Genomic DNA, 17,582 nt, shown 5'->3' with positions numbered 1-17,582 from the left:
AATGTTCTGTCTGCTACTCTACTACTGTGTATTGATTGCTGCCCGGGAGTCCGAGGGTCCAGGTTCCTGTTAGCGTGCCTAACTTTGGTATCTCTGTGGCAAGTCCATTGATTTTTGGGGTTGTTGCTTCTTCCAGTTAGTTTCTGGTGGTCTAGAGGGCCGCTGGTTGGCGGTTTCACAGTTGCTGCCGGGTTATCTGGTCTCCAAGAAACCACCTCAGTGAAGGAGCTTTGGGAGGTTTCGTGATTTGACTGTATTTTCCTAGTTGGATGCTCTAAAACAACAAGAAACAGACTGGCGAGTATCAACGTATAGAGGCATGGTGTGAGACCTCGTGTACTGCACTGGATCATGCCGTTACTAAGGGAAAGGGTAAGGGTCGGGCTCCCCTCTCTCTCTCTTCTTGACAAAGACGGAGAGCTGATCTTGTCACATTATATCTCAGACAATGACAGAGACCAGACCAAGGAGATAGAAGTACCATAGGAGTCCAATAAAATTGCACGAAGAACCCCCAAAATAGAAATCTGTCCTAGCATCCAAACTAGCTGCTTTCATGTTAGTTTGTGTTTCTTTGGTAGGCTTTCCTGAATACAGGGAAACTTAAGAGGAGAAGATCATCTGTCTCTTGTTTAAGTTCAGCCTACACCCAGTGTTAGCCATCCTCCCAATTTGGAGAATAACTGTTCCTTTTGAGTTTAGGTGAAACCCCTTGGCCTTATCACACTCCCTACCCTGTTGTATAAAACATACATTTAATGAGTTGTACTTTTGTCTTGGATGTTGTGTTGGTGCTTCTCCAGACATACTGTTCAATTCTAATCACGCACTTAAGTGTCTTTAAAAGGTGATCTCAGTGGTGCAATTTGCAATAAACTGCACTATTTTTCACAGAAACAGGCTCGAAGAGCATTGCAGAGAAAAGACAGATTTGTATGAGACCTACTGATCTCTCACACAATGCTGAAAGAGGGATTTGAAGCTGGGTTGCAGGTTTCAGAGGCAAGTGCTTACCATGGGGAGTGTTCTCTCTGCTGCTAGAAGCTACAAAAATAGTGTGATATAAAAGAATATCAAGGTTGCTCACAGTTCACAGAGGGCACTATAATTTTAGTTACCTCTGGGGAACTTTCATGTGATGCTTTTTTATAATGGCTATTTTCTTTGCTTTTTATTATATATTTGTGATGCAGCTCACCATGGTATATGCTAGCTTGTCGAAGCTGTTTGGCAGATTTGAATCCTGCTGCCCACTTTCCCTTATTTATTTTTTTACGCTTTTGCAAAATATTGTCCACTGGCAGCACATTGCAATTGACAGGGGTAATCGGTGCTTGTCCTTAAAACAAACACAGCAAGCAATGACAGCTATAAAACCTACTGTTTCAAATTCCTCAGAGCAAGACCCCTAATTTCCCTTACACCTCCAAAGACGGACTGACTGTTTTGTTTGTAGTAAAGTAACAGATTTCTGGCCTGTAGATTGTTAATAATGTGTGTTCCCCTTCCAAAGACAAATTATGTATGGCCAAAAAATCAAAGTTATGTCTGATGGAGCCTAGTTTATATGTCGGGCAATGTCTTCGATCTATAACTACAAACTCATATTTCTTTCAGACAAAGTTCCAGTTCTTATCAAGGAAAAACTAGAAGTGGTGGGAATTGGAAAACATTTATGTGGAGCTGCTACAGGTATGATTAACATTACTGTTGTGATGACACTTTTTGTACCATATTCATTTGCTTGTTTCTATGTTGTTTCGTAGAAACAAGTTTGTTAGTGTAATGTTGGCCAACCTAATTTTAGTAGTTTGCCTTTTTTGTATGTGTCACCTATACCCCTCCTCCCTTTGTGCCAAACATCCTGTGGTGGGTCCAAAGAAGGATGCGGACACTTAAGGACATGGTTCACAATATTTTTATTAACGTAAGATAAGGCCTCGTTTTCCCTGTCTCTATGGGTGGTCCCTGCCTATATTTCTAACTAAGGTGCACGTCCGTCAGTCGTGAATGTCTAAAGGAAAAAGTCTGCTGTCCAAAAATGACCCTAATGAACCCTACCACTATGTAAAGTAACTTATAGGTGGAGCATGACTCCCTTCTCCTTAGGGTACTTGTAGTACCAGTCTGTATGATTCTTCACTAATGGGACATACTCAAATAGTCTCTTGTGTTATAGTGCATCAGTGTGTAATTCTACAAGCCCTGTTTGTAGTTTCCCCTCTTCTTCAAAATTACCTTTTGCATTCCTTATGTCACAGCAGCTTTTCTCTCTTAGCCAATTCAAATTTGGTTTACTGGTCTATTGACCTATTGTTTAGCTTTACTTGTCTGATTTCTCTAAACTCAAATTCACTGTAATGTCTCCTTTGTGTAATCTCTTCTTGTATAAATTGACTTGCGACACTCCCCATTTCCAGGGTATTGTTATCCCCAATTGGTTTCTCAGTGTGTTATTATTTTCTTTTATATTAATATCTTCTCTTATATATCCATAGTTTTACAGTCATTTCCTGAAAGTGGTCCATTATCTTGTGACTTCTATTGAGACAAGTTATTTGCTTATGATACGGATTGCTTCTTGGCAGTACTTTATACTTCTTCTCGCCATTACTTTCTATTATGAAGACAATGCTCACAGGAGCCTTGTTCCTTTGGGACCTCTTCTCCGGTCTTGTAGCCTACAGTTCGGCATCATGCTTCTCCTTCGGCTTTCTCTCCTCTCAGTGATGCTCTTGTCCAATGACAAGGCATCGGACACTACATGTCCTTTGTGCAGGGTTATCGGCGACTTTGGAGGGACCGACTGACCACCACAGGGTTTCTGTGGTCTCGCCACCACCTCCGTTCGGGCTCCTGCCCCACGGATTTCTCATGCTTGGCTGGCGCCCCGGCTCTGGTGTCCCAGCGTGACTCTCCACGTCTCTTCCCTCTTGGTTTCTCGTGCATGGCTGGTGCCCTGGCATCCCAGCGTATATCTCTCCGTCTCTGGGTTTCTCGTGCTCGGCTGGTGGACTTGACTCTGGCATTCCATCCTCTCTCCTTGGGCGCCTTCTCGGCATATTTGTCTCCCGCTTCAAGCCAGGTTCAAATTTACAGGCTTGTCGGCTTGTGCTGACTCTGCCTCTCTCGTTTCTATACGTCGGGTGTCCATTATTTAACCTACTCATCTCAGTGTATGGTATATTAGGATTTAAAGGGAGATGATCCTTGCCTGTAAAATTCTGGCATCTATTCAGTGTTTCTTCATCCCAGTTGTCAGAAGTTTCTGTGGTTGTGGAACACATCATGTAGGCAATGATGTGGCTGTCTCTAGGGAGTTTCTCACGGGAACGGCAGTCCTTGTACCGAAAGGGGGGTCTCTCCCGGTGAAGTTCCACTTGCCTGGACCCCTAGTAAGGGTGTTACAGAGTGGGCACACCTCCCTAGCCTCACAGGCAGTTGGGGGAGCTCTTCCTTGGGGAGAAGTGGCGAATTCCCTCAATCCGTCACGCTCCCTAGACCTTTACAAACCTTGTTCAATAATGTCACAGGAACGCCCCTTTTGACACCTACATTTTATTCTGAAGAAAACTTTAATTATATATAATTGGTTATTTATAACGCGCAATACCCAGAGGTTTCTAACCGTGGACCCTAGGATCGAACCTGTGTTGATCCACATTATATTGCTTTGAAGGTGAGTGCGTTGCCCCTGAGCTATCCTGCCGTGGAATAAATGCAAGTATTGCCATGTAGAATGTCAAGTGTAGCAGCAAACTGTCAATATTTAGGCCTATAATTATTATAATTGTTCTTTTATAAGGGGCTTAATACCAGAGACTGCTTTCTAAGCGCAGGAACTAGATTTAAACTTGTGTTTTGCTGCATTGTCTTGCTTCCAAGACAAACACATTGCCCCTGAGCTATCCTCCCCTCACCCTCTGGACCAACCACTAGATGAAGGAATATGCATAGCATGTGACTCTAAACAGGTACACGCACTGGAAAGACTATTACTGGTAAATAAAGTTTGTCATGTATCCATTTTAGGTTGAGCTCCCAAAATGTTGGCAACTGTTACGCTCACCTGGTCTCTGCGGAGGCGTTGGGGCACGGTTGCAGCCCTCCCTGAACTTGAATCACCCCCTTCAGGCCTCTCCCCCAGTAGAAAAGCTGTGAGGGGTGGTACATGGTGATACTGCTCCTGCGTGGAGATAAGAGTGTGTGAGTGCGCCAATCTGTGATTGTTGTTCCTCTCGAACCCTTCACCCCAAAGTACGGTTGCTGTGAGCATAGGCCGGCCCATAAAGCACACCTGTGAATTATGGAAGATAAGCTCTCCGTACTGCTACTTCTGGCAATGGCGTGTCGAATGGGATCTAGTTCCTTCACTGATCCCTGATAAGGATTAGTCCAGTCCAGCTGCGACTATGCTTCTCCTTATGATTAGTAAGTCTTTCTTGAGCTCTTGTGATGCTGTTTGTTCTCTTTAATGTCTGTATATGTTGCTCCTATTTATGCCCACAATAATGTCTCTCTTCTGTTTTCTTCCCTTAGATGGAAATGTGGCCTCAATGCAGCTGTGAGACGCGGCCGGATGGAAGATGGATGCAACCGCAATGCTCGACAGCAGGTAAGTGATGGTTTAAGGGAAAGCGCGAAGTATGGCGAAGCGCACCCTTAAATTGACTGTTTTTTTCAATGTCTAACCGTGTCTTCTGTTTTTCCTTGCAGGCGCTGCTGTTGACGATGGAGCGTGTCGTGCTGCGGTGCTTCTTGAGCCTCCACCATCTTCCTGACTACCCACGTACCACTTTCTGTAGACTGCACGTTTCCCGGCTCTGTGGCAGTGCTGGGCTCATTTGCGGGACTCCAGCGCCTCCTCGTAGCGTCCCCTGCTCTGCGACGGCTGCACAGCCCTTCTCTGTTCTGGTCTAGCGTGGCTTCCAGCTCCCACGATTCCTATGTCCCTGGGGTACCCATAGGTCTAGCTCACTCACATGTTGTGCGGTTCTGGTGTCCTGGACCATCCTTGGAATCTCTCATCTTTCCCTTGGTGTCCCGTCTGCACCTGTCTGCATGTCTGGTTCCTCCTGGCGGCTCCTCCACGGGAGGGCTCGATGCTCTGTCAAGCCCTTCTTTGGTTTTTATTCTGTTTCTTCCAATCAATATCTGAACCACTAGACGGTAAAAGTGGTTCCAATGGTAACTCGGTTTTGCTCCATAGCTCCTCCTCGTCTTGGTACTAAAGGAGTGTGAGTGTGGAAACTCATTAGGAATCTTCCTTGTCTCAGTACTATCTACATGCACTGCTTTCGGAAAGTACATAGGGTATGCAGGTAGGAGAGAAGAGGAATGAGGTGGCTGAGAAGTGGTGTCACTGTGGGAAGGGGGTCTTGGATCATGGGATTGATGGAAAACCAGCTCCTGCATTCTCCTGAAATCCGAGGGGAACCACCATGAGGGTTGTTTTTTTAGTTTTTTTCTTTGGACACACATAGAGATATTATGCTCTGGGTCTAACAACACTCGCTAGCACTGCCATTTCTTGTAAAAATGAAACACATGAAAGGAGCGTCTGGTGGCAACGTTTCAAAGACATTTTGCTTGTGTGGAGCCATACAAGGACATTATCACCTACAAAACAGAGAGCACAGCAGTGGGTTAACATATGCCGCTACTCAATAATACAGACTACATGGTCCATTAGGCAGCCACCTATTACGACATCCTTCCTGCAGACTCTTGTCCTGTACGCTGCCACTAATAACGGCTACTTACATCTATTCTTATTCCTCTTTCTTCTCAACTACCTTGCACCTTACTGCGCGTGCCACCCCTTCCACATTCCAACAGACGGGTGGTGCACCAAGCATTGCAAGCTTACCATAAGCAATGTGTTTTCCGTCATTGTTATCTTGGCCGACCGATATGAGCCTGTATGTCCATTTGCGGTTCCGGCAATACGAACCAACCTGCAAACATTCATTATGTAAGGCATTCCAGAGGCAACAGCAGCTACCTTGTCTACCTTGCAAAGAAAATGTGTTCTTCCACACGGCCCACAAAGGACCACAAAGTACTCTTTTTTTCCACTTTGCTAGACGACAAAGAAGTACAGAAGTGCACAGATGGCATTGCACACTGGATTTTGTTTGTGTAATAAAAGAGCAGTGATTGCAGCCACCTTACACGTTCTCGTGAACATTCTGTAACAAAATAAAGCACTTGCAACAATTCACAGTGTTGTTGGTAAAGTATGAGAAGTTTCTGGAACCGTACGCTCTGTGTGCGCATGTCTGCTTTTGCTTTTCTTTATGTTGTTCCTTTCCGGAGCTAGGTGCTCAAATGACAGAGTGCGCTACGCTTGCCACGCACGTAACAAAAATACCTGGAGTGCATGCAGTGAGCAGCGACTCACCACAACTAAAGTCAGCTACGCCAGTGACTGTTGCAATGGTGTCTGCCGCCCACACGTATAGGTAATGGAAGCGATGCACACATTACAGTTGCACACAATAGGAACACCAACATAGTATACCGACTGGAAATATCCGCATATTGTCTCCAATTCACTCCCCATCACCAATGGAATCTGCCTGCACTCACCAAAAAAGGATAGTCACCTGTGCAGCTACCCGCCAATGAAGTATATGTGAGTAGCTGCGTAAATGGTCCATATCGCAAAACTGTGATGGTAAAAAAAGCCTTCCTTGTGGCAATGTCTTACTGCCCTCCCTGAAGCAAGGCTGTGGAGAAGCCCTAGCCTCTTGGATACATGCGGAGGCCTAGGGCCTCCGCACAGAGGCCTTGCCCACAACCACTACAAGGCAATGGAGGCATGCATGGGAACATGGCGCCACATACCATACTTGACAAACGTACCACTGCCACCGACGCCACAACTCAATGGGAACCCACAACGTCCTACGGCCTCCGCCCATGCACCCTAGAGGCTAGTCCTTGCACACACCCACTAGAAGTCACTAGAGCCATGCATGGGAACATGTGGCCACATAGCTTTCCTGACTACAGGTACGTATGGGTATAGTAGCGGACCCAAACAAGGCAACATTCTCAAACCTACTTCCAACCAGTGGCAAGACTGTTTGCTCCAAGGGTCCTAGCCATGCACACAAGGCAGTAGGGGCTTTGCAGGCACAACACAGCATACTACACCGACTGGAAATATCCTCATATTGTCTCCAATGCACTCCCCATCCTCAATGGAGTCTGCCTGCACTCACAAAAGAATGATAGTCGCCTGTGCAGCTACCCGCCAATGAAGGATATGCAAGTAGCTGCGTGAATGGTCCATATCGCAAAACTGTGATGGTAAAACATCCTTCCGTTCGGCAATGTCACCCATTCTCACTTTCTTTACATCATCTGCAATGCAGTCCCCATTCCCAAGGGAACGTCCACGCAGTCGGCACAGAAGGTAGTCACCTGATGAGCTACCTGCAAATTGCCTCACTGCTCTCCCAGACATGGAGGCATTGCATTGCGTAGGTGGTGCCCAAGCCCTAGCCTTTTGGGTACAAGCGGAGGTCTATGGATTCCGCCCATGCACCCAAAAGCCTAGGCCTTGCCCACAACCACTACAAGGCAATGCAGGCATGCATGGGAACATTTGGCCACGTACCCTACTTAACAAATGTGCCACCACCATAACACAATGGAAACCCATAAAGTCAACATAAGCACCGGCACCCCTAGGCAACAGCACAACACATTGTCAATTTCTTCGCATCATCTCCAATGCAGTCCGCGTTACCAATGAAGCGCCCATGCAGTCACCACAGAAGGTTGTCGCCTGAGGAGCTACCTGCAACTTACTGCATTGCTCGTGTACACGTCTCGCACAAAGTCTTCTTTGACCTGAACAAATGTATCATATCTTCTACTTTTCCCTCCCCAAACTTTTCATCCCCTCCTTCAGTCACCCAATCCTGTAAACCATTTTTTGCAACCCCTTCCGGCATGGCAAAATTGCTGCAGTGCTCGCGTGCACCACTCGCACACCACAGTCTTCTTCGACCTGAACAAATATATTATATTTTCCACTTCTATCTCCCCCACCCTTTCCATCCCGTCTTCCCACACCACATGGTGTAATTAAATTTGTCAGTCCCTTTCGGCGCTGCAATGCCCTCGGAAACACCATGGCAGCATTTCCCAAAAACTTTGATGCACAGCACGCTTCTCTCAGCCAACCATCGGCCGCGTCCAAAGTTCGCTGACATCACGGCGTACTCCAAGCCAATGAGACTTCTGTCCACAGAGCGAACAGGGAAATGGGTCCGCGGAGCAGAGCCAGATATCACACATTTTTTTAGATGTACATTTCAGTTCTTTATAACAAAGGTACTGGTCGGATTTCCACCAAACACACAAAAGCACGCGTTTGGTACCGAGCCGCCGCTCCTGCCGCAAATTTGGTGAAAATCTGTCCAGCCGTTTGGGCTGTAGCCGTGCGCAAAGTTTTTGCCCATTCAGTCTATGGAATAAACAACATTTTTGGGAGCCACCTATAACTTCACCCTACCCGTGCATGAAACCTCACCGAACATGCTGAAAAATTTCAGCGCGGGCCATATACTTTTTTTGCCAAGTTTGGTGAGAATTCCTCCAGGGGGAGCAAAGTTATAAGCAGCCGAAAAAGTGGTCTTCCTATGGGTTTAGCAACTTAACCATAACTACACAGCCGCTACCGTGGGCTGTGTAATATATAAATATATATATATATATATATGTGTGTGTGTGTGTTTTAATGCATTATACAGCACACTTTCGTAGAAAAAATTGCTAAAAAGCCAAAGGGTTTGCAATTGTTTTGTAGGGTAACACCAGTCCAAAAATCCAATACATGCAAGTCACCAACAGTGCACAGGAACATTAATACTTTAATTAATGTAATGCTTTGCTGTTAAAAATGCCATGCCACAATGAAAACATGTCCATCTTGCTGTACATTTTAGACCCAGTCTAGACACATAATATCATATTACAGTAAAGCATGCCAGGCCACATGTAGACATAACTAGACTGGTTGCACCAAAATGCCAGTCGAAGCAATAACCCTTATCAAGGTTATTTAATCACATATGCCCAGAAAAATATACAATGCCACAGTAAGAAACGACTAGACTGGCAGCACAAAAATGCCTCTCTAGCCACTAATACCACATATCATGCTTAGCCTGGAGATGGGTTACCATTATGATTTATCACACAATCCCTGCCCCCTTTCCCTCCAACCGTCTACCCCTACCACCAAAATCAGCACATCGGCCTAGAATTACCTCCACGCCCCTCTCCCTTGTCGCAGTGTTGACGTATGAGGCACCTTGCCTCATAGGTAAGTACTAGTACAAGGAAGAGTGGGGCTAGGAGTAATGAAATTACAGATAACTAAGCCAGTCCCGCTACCTCATCCCAGTACTTGTGTATGAGGCAAAGTGCCTCATACACAGGTACTGGGATGATGAAGAATGAGGCTACGAGTAATGAAGATTACCAATAAGTAATCATGGCATTAAACACAAGCAGTGGCACAGCACCATTGATCTGACTGGGCTTCAGTTTTCTCCCCCACCCCCTGACATTTTGGGCTATGTTGACTCGTCCTGGCTGACCTACAAACCGTTGCCAGACAGAACAGGACACAGATGTTAAACGGCGCCTGTGTTTCACCATTAACAAAGGCCTTGCAATTACTAACGTAAAGCATTTCACTGCTAGTTTTTAGGCAGTTGAAATCGTGATGTGGGTTTAGTACTCACATGCCAGTGGAGTGATTGAAAGGGTAGAGAGGGGACAGTAGTCCATATGTGTGTGCTTTCAGACTTAAAGGAGAGAGTTAACTGCTTGCAACATTGAAACTGCACTAGAATAATCTCAGTAGAATACGTAAAGAAGTTAGATGCCCCCACACAAATATGTTTGCCACTTCCCCACCGCCCGTGAAGTTAGCGCCTCTCCCAACATTTGAAGGGTTAGCCTCCCGTAATCTAGTTTTTGTTAAGCCCCTGAACCCAAGCACACACACCATTCACCATACACATACACGCACCCACACACACACACCCAGCCACCCATACATTTAAGTGTGCACCCTTTCACCATACACTCACACGGGCATACCCAGGCTGCATCATGCACACTACATTATATATACGTATATTTATATGCAAACACACACACACACACTTAAATGCACGCATACACATTTAAAGAAAATATATTTTCTTACCTTTAATCCGTTGGTCCAGGGAATGAGACCATAGGGTCCCTGCAGCAGTCAGTAATGCTTTTTTCCGTCATCTACAGATGATCTGTAGGCCTCTGTTATGGGGTGCAGGGGAGCCCCATTACTTCAAAAAGAAATGGTTTCTTTTTTAAGTCACTCTGACTTCATAAAGATATAATTTCTGTTAAAGGACCGAACAGAAATAATTTCTATGAAGGCAGAGTGACTTCAAACAGAAACCATTTCTTTTTGAAGTCATAGGGCTCCCCCGCCCCATGACATTGAGGGATCCCTGTAGGCTTCCATGTCATTGGGGTGGGAGAGTCCTCGGAATTCATAAAGAAATAGTATCTTTTTCTAGACGCTCTGCCTTCATAAAGAATTTTATTTCTGTTACGCTGTAACAGTAATAAGTTCTTTATGAAGGCAGAGTTTAGTCTGAAGGGCCCCTTTCCAGGACATTTGTGGGCCCCCAGCACTGCGGGAGACCCCTCCTACGCCAGTGCTCTGACCTCACCCGATACATCCACACTTCCTGTTTCCTATTCCTCCTTTAAATATCTGTCCCTTCCAAGGCATTGGTCCTCTTTCCCTAGCCAATGTGGGCTGCTCTTCCCACTCCAGAATGTGTGTGTATGGAGGATGCTTTCAAAAAGAGCGTATTCCCCACCCACTAGGTCCGTTGGTGTTCACAGCGTAAATAGTATAAAGTTCAATACACCAGTTTGTGTTTTGGAGCCCGTCTCTGTGACGGTGTCAGTAAGTCTTAGGGGATCGTGTTGTATGCCCAGACTCCCACTGGTGCATCCTGGCAGGGCTGCACACTCTCCGTTATTGCTTGCAATGTATGCTCAAAGCATTTTCTGAGTGGCTCTGCTCTGGCTCTTCCTTGCGTGGAGGCCACTCGTAGTGCTGGAGTACTAACTCCTAGCGTAATTAATCTTTTATAACACGCTTAACTCCGAAAACCAGTCTCAAAGCGCGGGACTGGGATTCGAACATGTGTTGCTCAGCACTGTCTTGCTTCCAAGACAAACGTGTTGCCCCTCAGCTATCCTCCTGGCCAACAGGGTAATATTAGGATAATAGTATATAATGTTTGTTCATACATAGCCCTGATAATGGTGACCATTCATAATACATGATTCATCAAATTATGCTGTTTAGTGGCACCTCTGATTTATATGCAGTATAGTTATAAATAAATATATATTTATTACTCTTTGCCATCCACCCTTATTGATTAGTGGCCCCTTCTTTTGTTTGTTGCCTCATATGTGCACCACTAATAACAATTATAGGTAGATATACACCAGGGAGTTAATATCTCTTAATGGGTGCAGATCAGGGTTCTATTTTTAGATGGAAGCCTGAAGAGCTGCTGGCAATGGTTTTATGGACGGGAGTGCCATGTGCACCAAAAATAGATGGGGCAATCGGGGCATGGTTGCCCATTACAGTGCACACTACAAACCAAATGTTCTTAAACCCTATGCATAGATTCTCACTTTATCAACCATGGAGGTGGGGGGATAAGAGGTTGGTCCAGTCTGGATTGAAGACTTAGCATCAATTCTCTGCTAAACTCACTGAGATTATCAATTGGATTTCTAATGCTATATACCTTTTGGAGCTCAGAGGCCATATATAGCAGATAATGAAATTGTGTGTATAACCCATTGTTAAACATTGGTACAAATGCAACAATATTTAATCTTGAAATGCACTGTTACCTTGTAATATATTTGAGCCCATTTTACTGATGTCACCTGGGATGATTTTACCTCTTATAATTTCACTGATGTCCCTTCCAGTGATGTGTATATATGTGCAAAAAGGCAAACCCCATATGGCCATTTTCACACAGAGCTTCATAAATCCTGGGACCATCCCAATCAAAATGTATAACAGGATGAGGTCTGGCTCCTGTGTTGCGCTGCCTACCTTGCTTGAGTGGACCTCCTGGTGGAGGCTCTGAGAAATACAGCAGTGTCTGAAATCTCTGTGGATTAAGAGTTACTTAGGACACAGGAAGCAGCTCTGCTCTTTTCAATATGAATTAACGTATGATTAATGACAGTGAAATTGGCACGGTCTTTTTTATTATAAATAAAACCAGTTGCCAGCACCAGGCTGTCCTTGATTCTCAATTGCCCGTGGTCCTCGCTGTCCGCTGCCTATCTCCTTTGCCAGCCCCAGCAATCAAAGCTTGTGAGTCATTGTGCTCTGAGTTCACTCTCTGCTTTCTCTACTGCTCTGGAATACATGATGCATGGAGCTGAGGCTGCTGTATTTTGGAGGAAGAGACAGTTCAGCTGCCTCTTTGTGTACTAGTGGGGCTGGGCTAGAGCCATGGTCTCTGGGCCCCACTGACCATATTTCTGTTTCCTAGCAGGGGGTGAAAGGAAGGTGTCAAATGTCACCGCCTGTGATGAAGAAGGATGTCCAGTGTACTATCTTTTATTAAATAGTAGGGAATCTTAAAATGAAAATGGGTTATTCCCCCCAGAAAATTGTTGTCAGGATGTTTTTTTCCTTATTAGGGTTACAGCTCTTCCTCCTCAGAAACCTCCCCTTGGCCAATGTCCCATCTGTGAGATGCAGACAAATAGGCCTTTCTGTCCTCAGAAGCAGATTTCTCTGTTCAAACAGTTCAAAAGGCGTTACCTCACCCTAGCATTGCAGGCTTCAGGGTGACCCAAACTCTTCTTGTTCTGATATAGATTGGGAGTTTCCAGCATCCTGTACCCTATAACTCACTCAGTTGTATATCCTTGTGAGCAGGCGGGTTCATGGATGTGGCTGTCGATCAAAGCTAGGCAAGGGGGTTCTTAGGGTCTGCCTGGACTTCCTTCTGGTCTCTCTTCCTCCTCCTCTGAAAACTCAAAATAGCCTCCTACTCCCCCAGCCCATGCCTCTTGCCTCGGTCTGATCATAACTAGGGCAAACCTGGCCTGCCAGAACCTGTTGGCACTTGCTAGCTTAGTGTTGGCTCTCCCTCTCCTTTACTCCCTGCCTGATGTTCCTGTCTTGAGTTTCCTTTCTCCTTCTTTTGTTTTCTGATCTGTCTCTTCTGTGCCGCCTTAAATATTAGTGCCATGCCCTCCTTGTTCTGTCTCTCTCGTCCCTTCCCTGTCTGCCTTTCTCCTTGATGAAGTACACTGAGCCACTACCAGTCTATGATGTAGCTACCGCCTCCTTCTCTTTGGGTCTCACCATCTGTACTCATGCTTCTAGCACCTCCTCCGCTCTCCTAGCCTGATATCTTCTCCTCATGCTCGTTCCTCTGTTATTTCTTTATCTCTGGTTACCGTCTCCTTCTGTCCACTTCCGTACTCAGTCACCACCTAATCCTTCTCACCATCTTCTTCTGTTCACTCTCACCCTCCATGACCTTCTTAGCTCTCACCACCTCTTCCTGCGCTCCACTGCTGCCACTCCTCCACATCTCTCCAGCCTCTGCTTAAACCTCTCTCCAGAACACCAGTCTCTTCCTCTTGCAACCCACACTGTCTGACTGGAGCTGGGTATCTTTATAACATGCCCCCTGCTCCCGTTGAATGGGTCTCTATTGAGGATCTGCAACTTGTTGTGGAAAGTTAGGCAAGGTTGTGATTGGCTATCCTCCCTGAGTGCACCTGTGGATGTTTTGGGTTTAAAGGATTGTGCCAAGTATACAATTGGCATATCTGCCATTTTGGATTCTACTCTTTCTCCAAAGACCCTCCCGCGTGCTGCCTATGCTGATCTCTTTGATGTTTCCAACGTGTGTTTTACTGCCTGAAAGAACACTGGGTAAGATTGGAGGATGCTTTGCTTCATGCAGAGAATTAGCAATATGTATCCTCGGCAGCAGATTTACTTGAAGGGGAACAGTTTTGCTGAATCACTGTTTCCTGTGCTGGATGGTCTGCGAGAAGGAAATCGCACTCGCAACACTCGTGGTTCAACTGAGTTCCCTTCAGTTCTCACAGAATGTCAGCGCGAGTCCCCTCTATGTCTCTATTATCACTCCTTAAATTTCCCCTCGTTTTCGACTGGGTCTAGGCATTAAATGGTATCTGATTTTTCTCCTCTTCCGTCGTATGCTCACTGGCCCATTAGGTGATCATCATACCTATTTTACAACTTACTCTGCATTTGCCTTCTTCATAGGCAACCTTGGCCCAGCCTCGTTTCTCAGAAAGAATGTCCCTTGTTCTTTTCTCTGAACACCATGTAATAAGTTAGAAGGATCATTATCTAAATCCTCAGTTCCACAAAGCCTTAGCCTTCAGAAGGGATGTGTCTTGTTATCTTTGTTCCATGGAGCCTGATGGTTGGAATGGAACACTTTCTGGTTGTTGTGCTCCTTGCAGTCCAGTTGGTCAAGGCTGGTGCAAGAGTTGATAGTGACTCATGAAAAGTGCAATTTGTCCATATCTCTGTACTTCATTGGGGCACAGTTATTTTTAGAACTGTGAGGAACCTGGAGGCTTCCTCCCATCTACTTCCCTTGGATCCTCTTCTCAGGTGGCCAGGGAAAGATCATCACTTTTGTATCCTGACCCTGCGGGTGGATTTGTGTGGGAGGATCACCTGGGTGAAGGGTCCTTGGGGAGTGGGGAGAGGATGTCTTCAGACGAGGCACAGCATTTCTCATTTCCTTTTTCTGATGAACCGTCCATCCCAGAAATCTTTGTGGGATACTGTCAAACCCCATCTTTTCCTCCCATTAAAAATGACTCTCAAATAAGTCGCCAATATAAAGAGTCAAGAAAGAGATGTCAGCAGGACACCCCCGCATGTGAGCAGGTTTAACCTATATCCACCTTCTCTTGTTAATACAGGAAAATGGCATAGTTCACCCTGGCCTCCCCCTTCCAACACACACACACTATGCCACATTCATATGCCTTTGAGACTGGGATGAAGAAGAGGCCACTCGGAGTAATGCCCACTTCTGTTGGTTTGCACCACTCTGGTACTGAGACGAAGAAGAGGACTGTAAAACACTACTACCATGGTCAGGTATATCCCACTAATTCGGGTCAGGCAAATGATTTACACCTACAGCCAGTTGAAAGGCTACAGGTGTATGTAAAGAGAAACCAGCAAATGGCACAAAGAGATCTGCTTGGGGCGAGAGAGCTGTCTGTGGTGAGAGACCTACGTGGAGGAAACATGGCAAGCCGGTACGGAGCAGTTTGCAGAGGTGCCAGTGGAAGGTTTGCCGAGCACTGCAGGAGAGCAAGAAGGACTCCGCAGCTCGAGCCGGTTTTGAGAGGGTCTGGAGCACTGCAGAATCCAGTGCTGCGTGTCCCCCGCTGGAGCTGGGGGACACTGAAGGGAGCTGCCTGAAGCAGCAGGAAGGTCTGTAAGCGACAGGCGTGTCGGAGCTCCCGGTGAGTGAAGGCACTGCAGGGGCTGGGCTTGGGCACAAGGAGATGCCGGTAAGAGGAAAACTCATTATAAGAGTGTCGGGAGACCGAAGGAAAGATTTGTGAATGCTGAACAAGCTACAAAGTATTTCATACATTATTGAATACTGAACTGCATTATTGAATACTGAACTAAAGAAAAATTATGCAAAGTACATGAAAGCACAGCACGAGTGAAATTAAAGTCGGGTGCTTTTTCAGACTGTGAAAGCAAATTTCGAGGGGATTTTGTCCTCCGACGTATTCCACATCTATGACAGGTAATGTCCACAGCTGTGCTGCTTCGGAAAATGTTCGGCAGAGGGCGACCTGCGTCGATCCGTTGTCCCTCGAGGGCCTCCGTCGAGGCTCGACGTCACTGGATGTTATATATAGGATGCACGGCGCCCGTAGCCTCAGTTCCATTTTTTCCACAAACCTGTTTGCTTCGGAATCTCTGCGCGCTCGATTCTTCTCTTCGAAAGCAATGTCTTCGTCTTCTTCTACTACCCCGAAGCCGGGTTTAAAAAAATGTGGGGACTGTGGTTCGAAGATGAAAATGTGGGGACTGTGGTTCGAAGATGTCCATCACTGACCCGCACGACATCTGCCTCTGGTGCCTCGGCGAAAGCCACGCCACCGACGACTGCGAGGATTGCCAGTCCCTGACGTCTAAGGCCTTGCGGGAACGTAAGAAGAAATTGAAGGTAGGTAGGGTGTCTAAGCCCCATAAATGAAAATCCACAGGGCTTTCGACCGATGACTCGAGGGGCTACTCTCCGCGTTGGCGAAAATCCAGGGGGTCTCCGTCTAGGAGTGGTTCCCGCCATTCCTCTGCCTCGTCGAGGCATTCTGGGAAGTGCCGTCACCGGTCACCTTCCCCGTCCTCGTCGGAGGAGGACTCCGCCAGATGGTTGACTTGTCCCGCCAAGTCTTCGTCGCCGGCCATATGGGATTCATTCCGCCGGCATTTGTTAGCGATTTTTGAGTCGCAAGGCACAGTTCCGTCCGCGCCTTCGAAAGAAGCAGGCAAGGAACGGGCTCAGTCCACCACTTACACGCCATCAGCTCCGTGGCCGTTGAAGGACACTCTCGGGGCTCCGCCCTCGAAGAAGTTGTCGACGCCATCAGTGCCTCGGTCGAAGCCGATTCCCTCGGCGCCCTCGATGCCGTTTGTGGAGGATTTGCCAGAGGGGCCCGTGAGGGCTGTGGAACCTCCGATGAAGGCTCTCAGTAAGTCTGTGAGGCCGGTTTTTGAGCCCTATTCTGTTCCTCCTCCTAGATTGGAGTTTTTCCAACCTTTACAAGATATTTCAGAGGTTGAGGAACTGTCTGATGAGGAGATGGTTGTGCCTCCTGATGTCCCTGATGATCTTTTGTCTGGGCATAGTCATATGTCGGAACTCCGTCAGTCATTACATGACGCTAGTAACCTCGACACCTCTCCGGAGGTGGAGTTTGGCCGACCTGAGCCTGGGGCACATGCAGATTCCTCCTATTGGCGTCTCATGTCAAGGGTGACAGAATACTTGGGGTGGTCTGCTCCACCTGTTGATTTTGCTCAGGATGATTTGACAGACATCCTGGATCAAGGTCCACCCACTGACTGGGTGTTGCCGTTTCACATGGCTTTGCAAAGGAGAGCGGCGGCGGCTTGGACTGCTCCGGAGAGCCTACCGGCAGTTAATAAGTAGCTTCCGAAAAAATACCGCCCATCCAGTAGTGACCCCTGCTACTTATCGACACACCCTACTCCGGAGAGTTTGGTGGTGCAGGCGGCTACGGCCTCCTCGAAGCAGGCTGCGTACCCTACCATCCCTCCTGATAGGGACGATAAGCGCTTTGATGGTTGGGCGAGGAAGGTATTTTCGGCTGGGGGTATGGCGTTGAAGGCAGCCAACTCCACTTGTGCCTTAGCGAGATTTATACACACTCTGTGGAACTGTGCG

The 17,582-nt window shown here is 46.7% G+C and overlaps 1 protein-coding gene across 2 annotated transcripts in view; it reads left to right on the top strand.

Moving 5' to 3' along the window:
* Nucleotides 1–17,582, top strand: part of TRMT13 (tRNA methyltransferase 13 homolog) — an 876,862-nt gene that overhangs the window by 667,695 nt on the left and 191,585 nt on the right. For both annotated transcript variants that reach the window (XM_069641589.1, XM_069641588.1), the window contains one exon: nucleotides 1,618–1,692. In XM_069641589.1, coding sequence (XP_069497690.1) covers nucleotides 1,618–1,692 — 75 coding nt within the window. The remainder of the gene's footprint in view (nucleotides 1–1,617; nucleotides 1,693–17,582) is intronic.

This window comes from Ambystoma mexicanum, chromosome 1q (genome assembly GCF_040938575.1).
Source record: "Ambystoma mexicanum isolate Mex_15411 chromosome 1q, UKY_AmexF1_1, whole genome shotgun sequence".
NCBI lineage: Eukaryota > Metazoa > Chordata > Amphibia > Caudata > Ambystomatidae > Ambystoma > Ambystoma mexicanum.
This window is presented reverse-complemented; position numbering and strand designations above follow the sequence as displayed.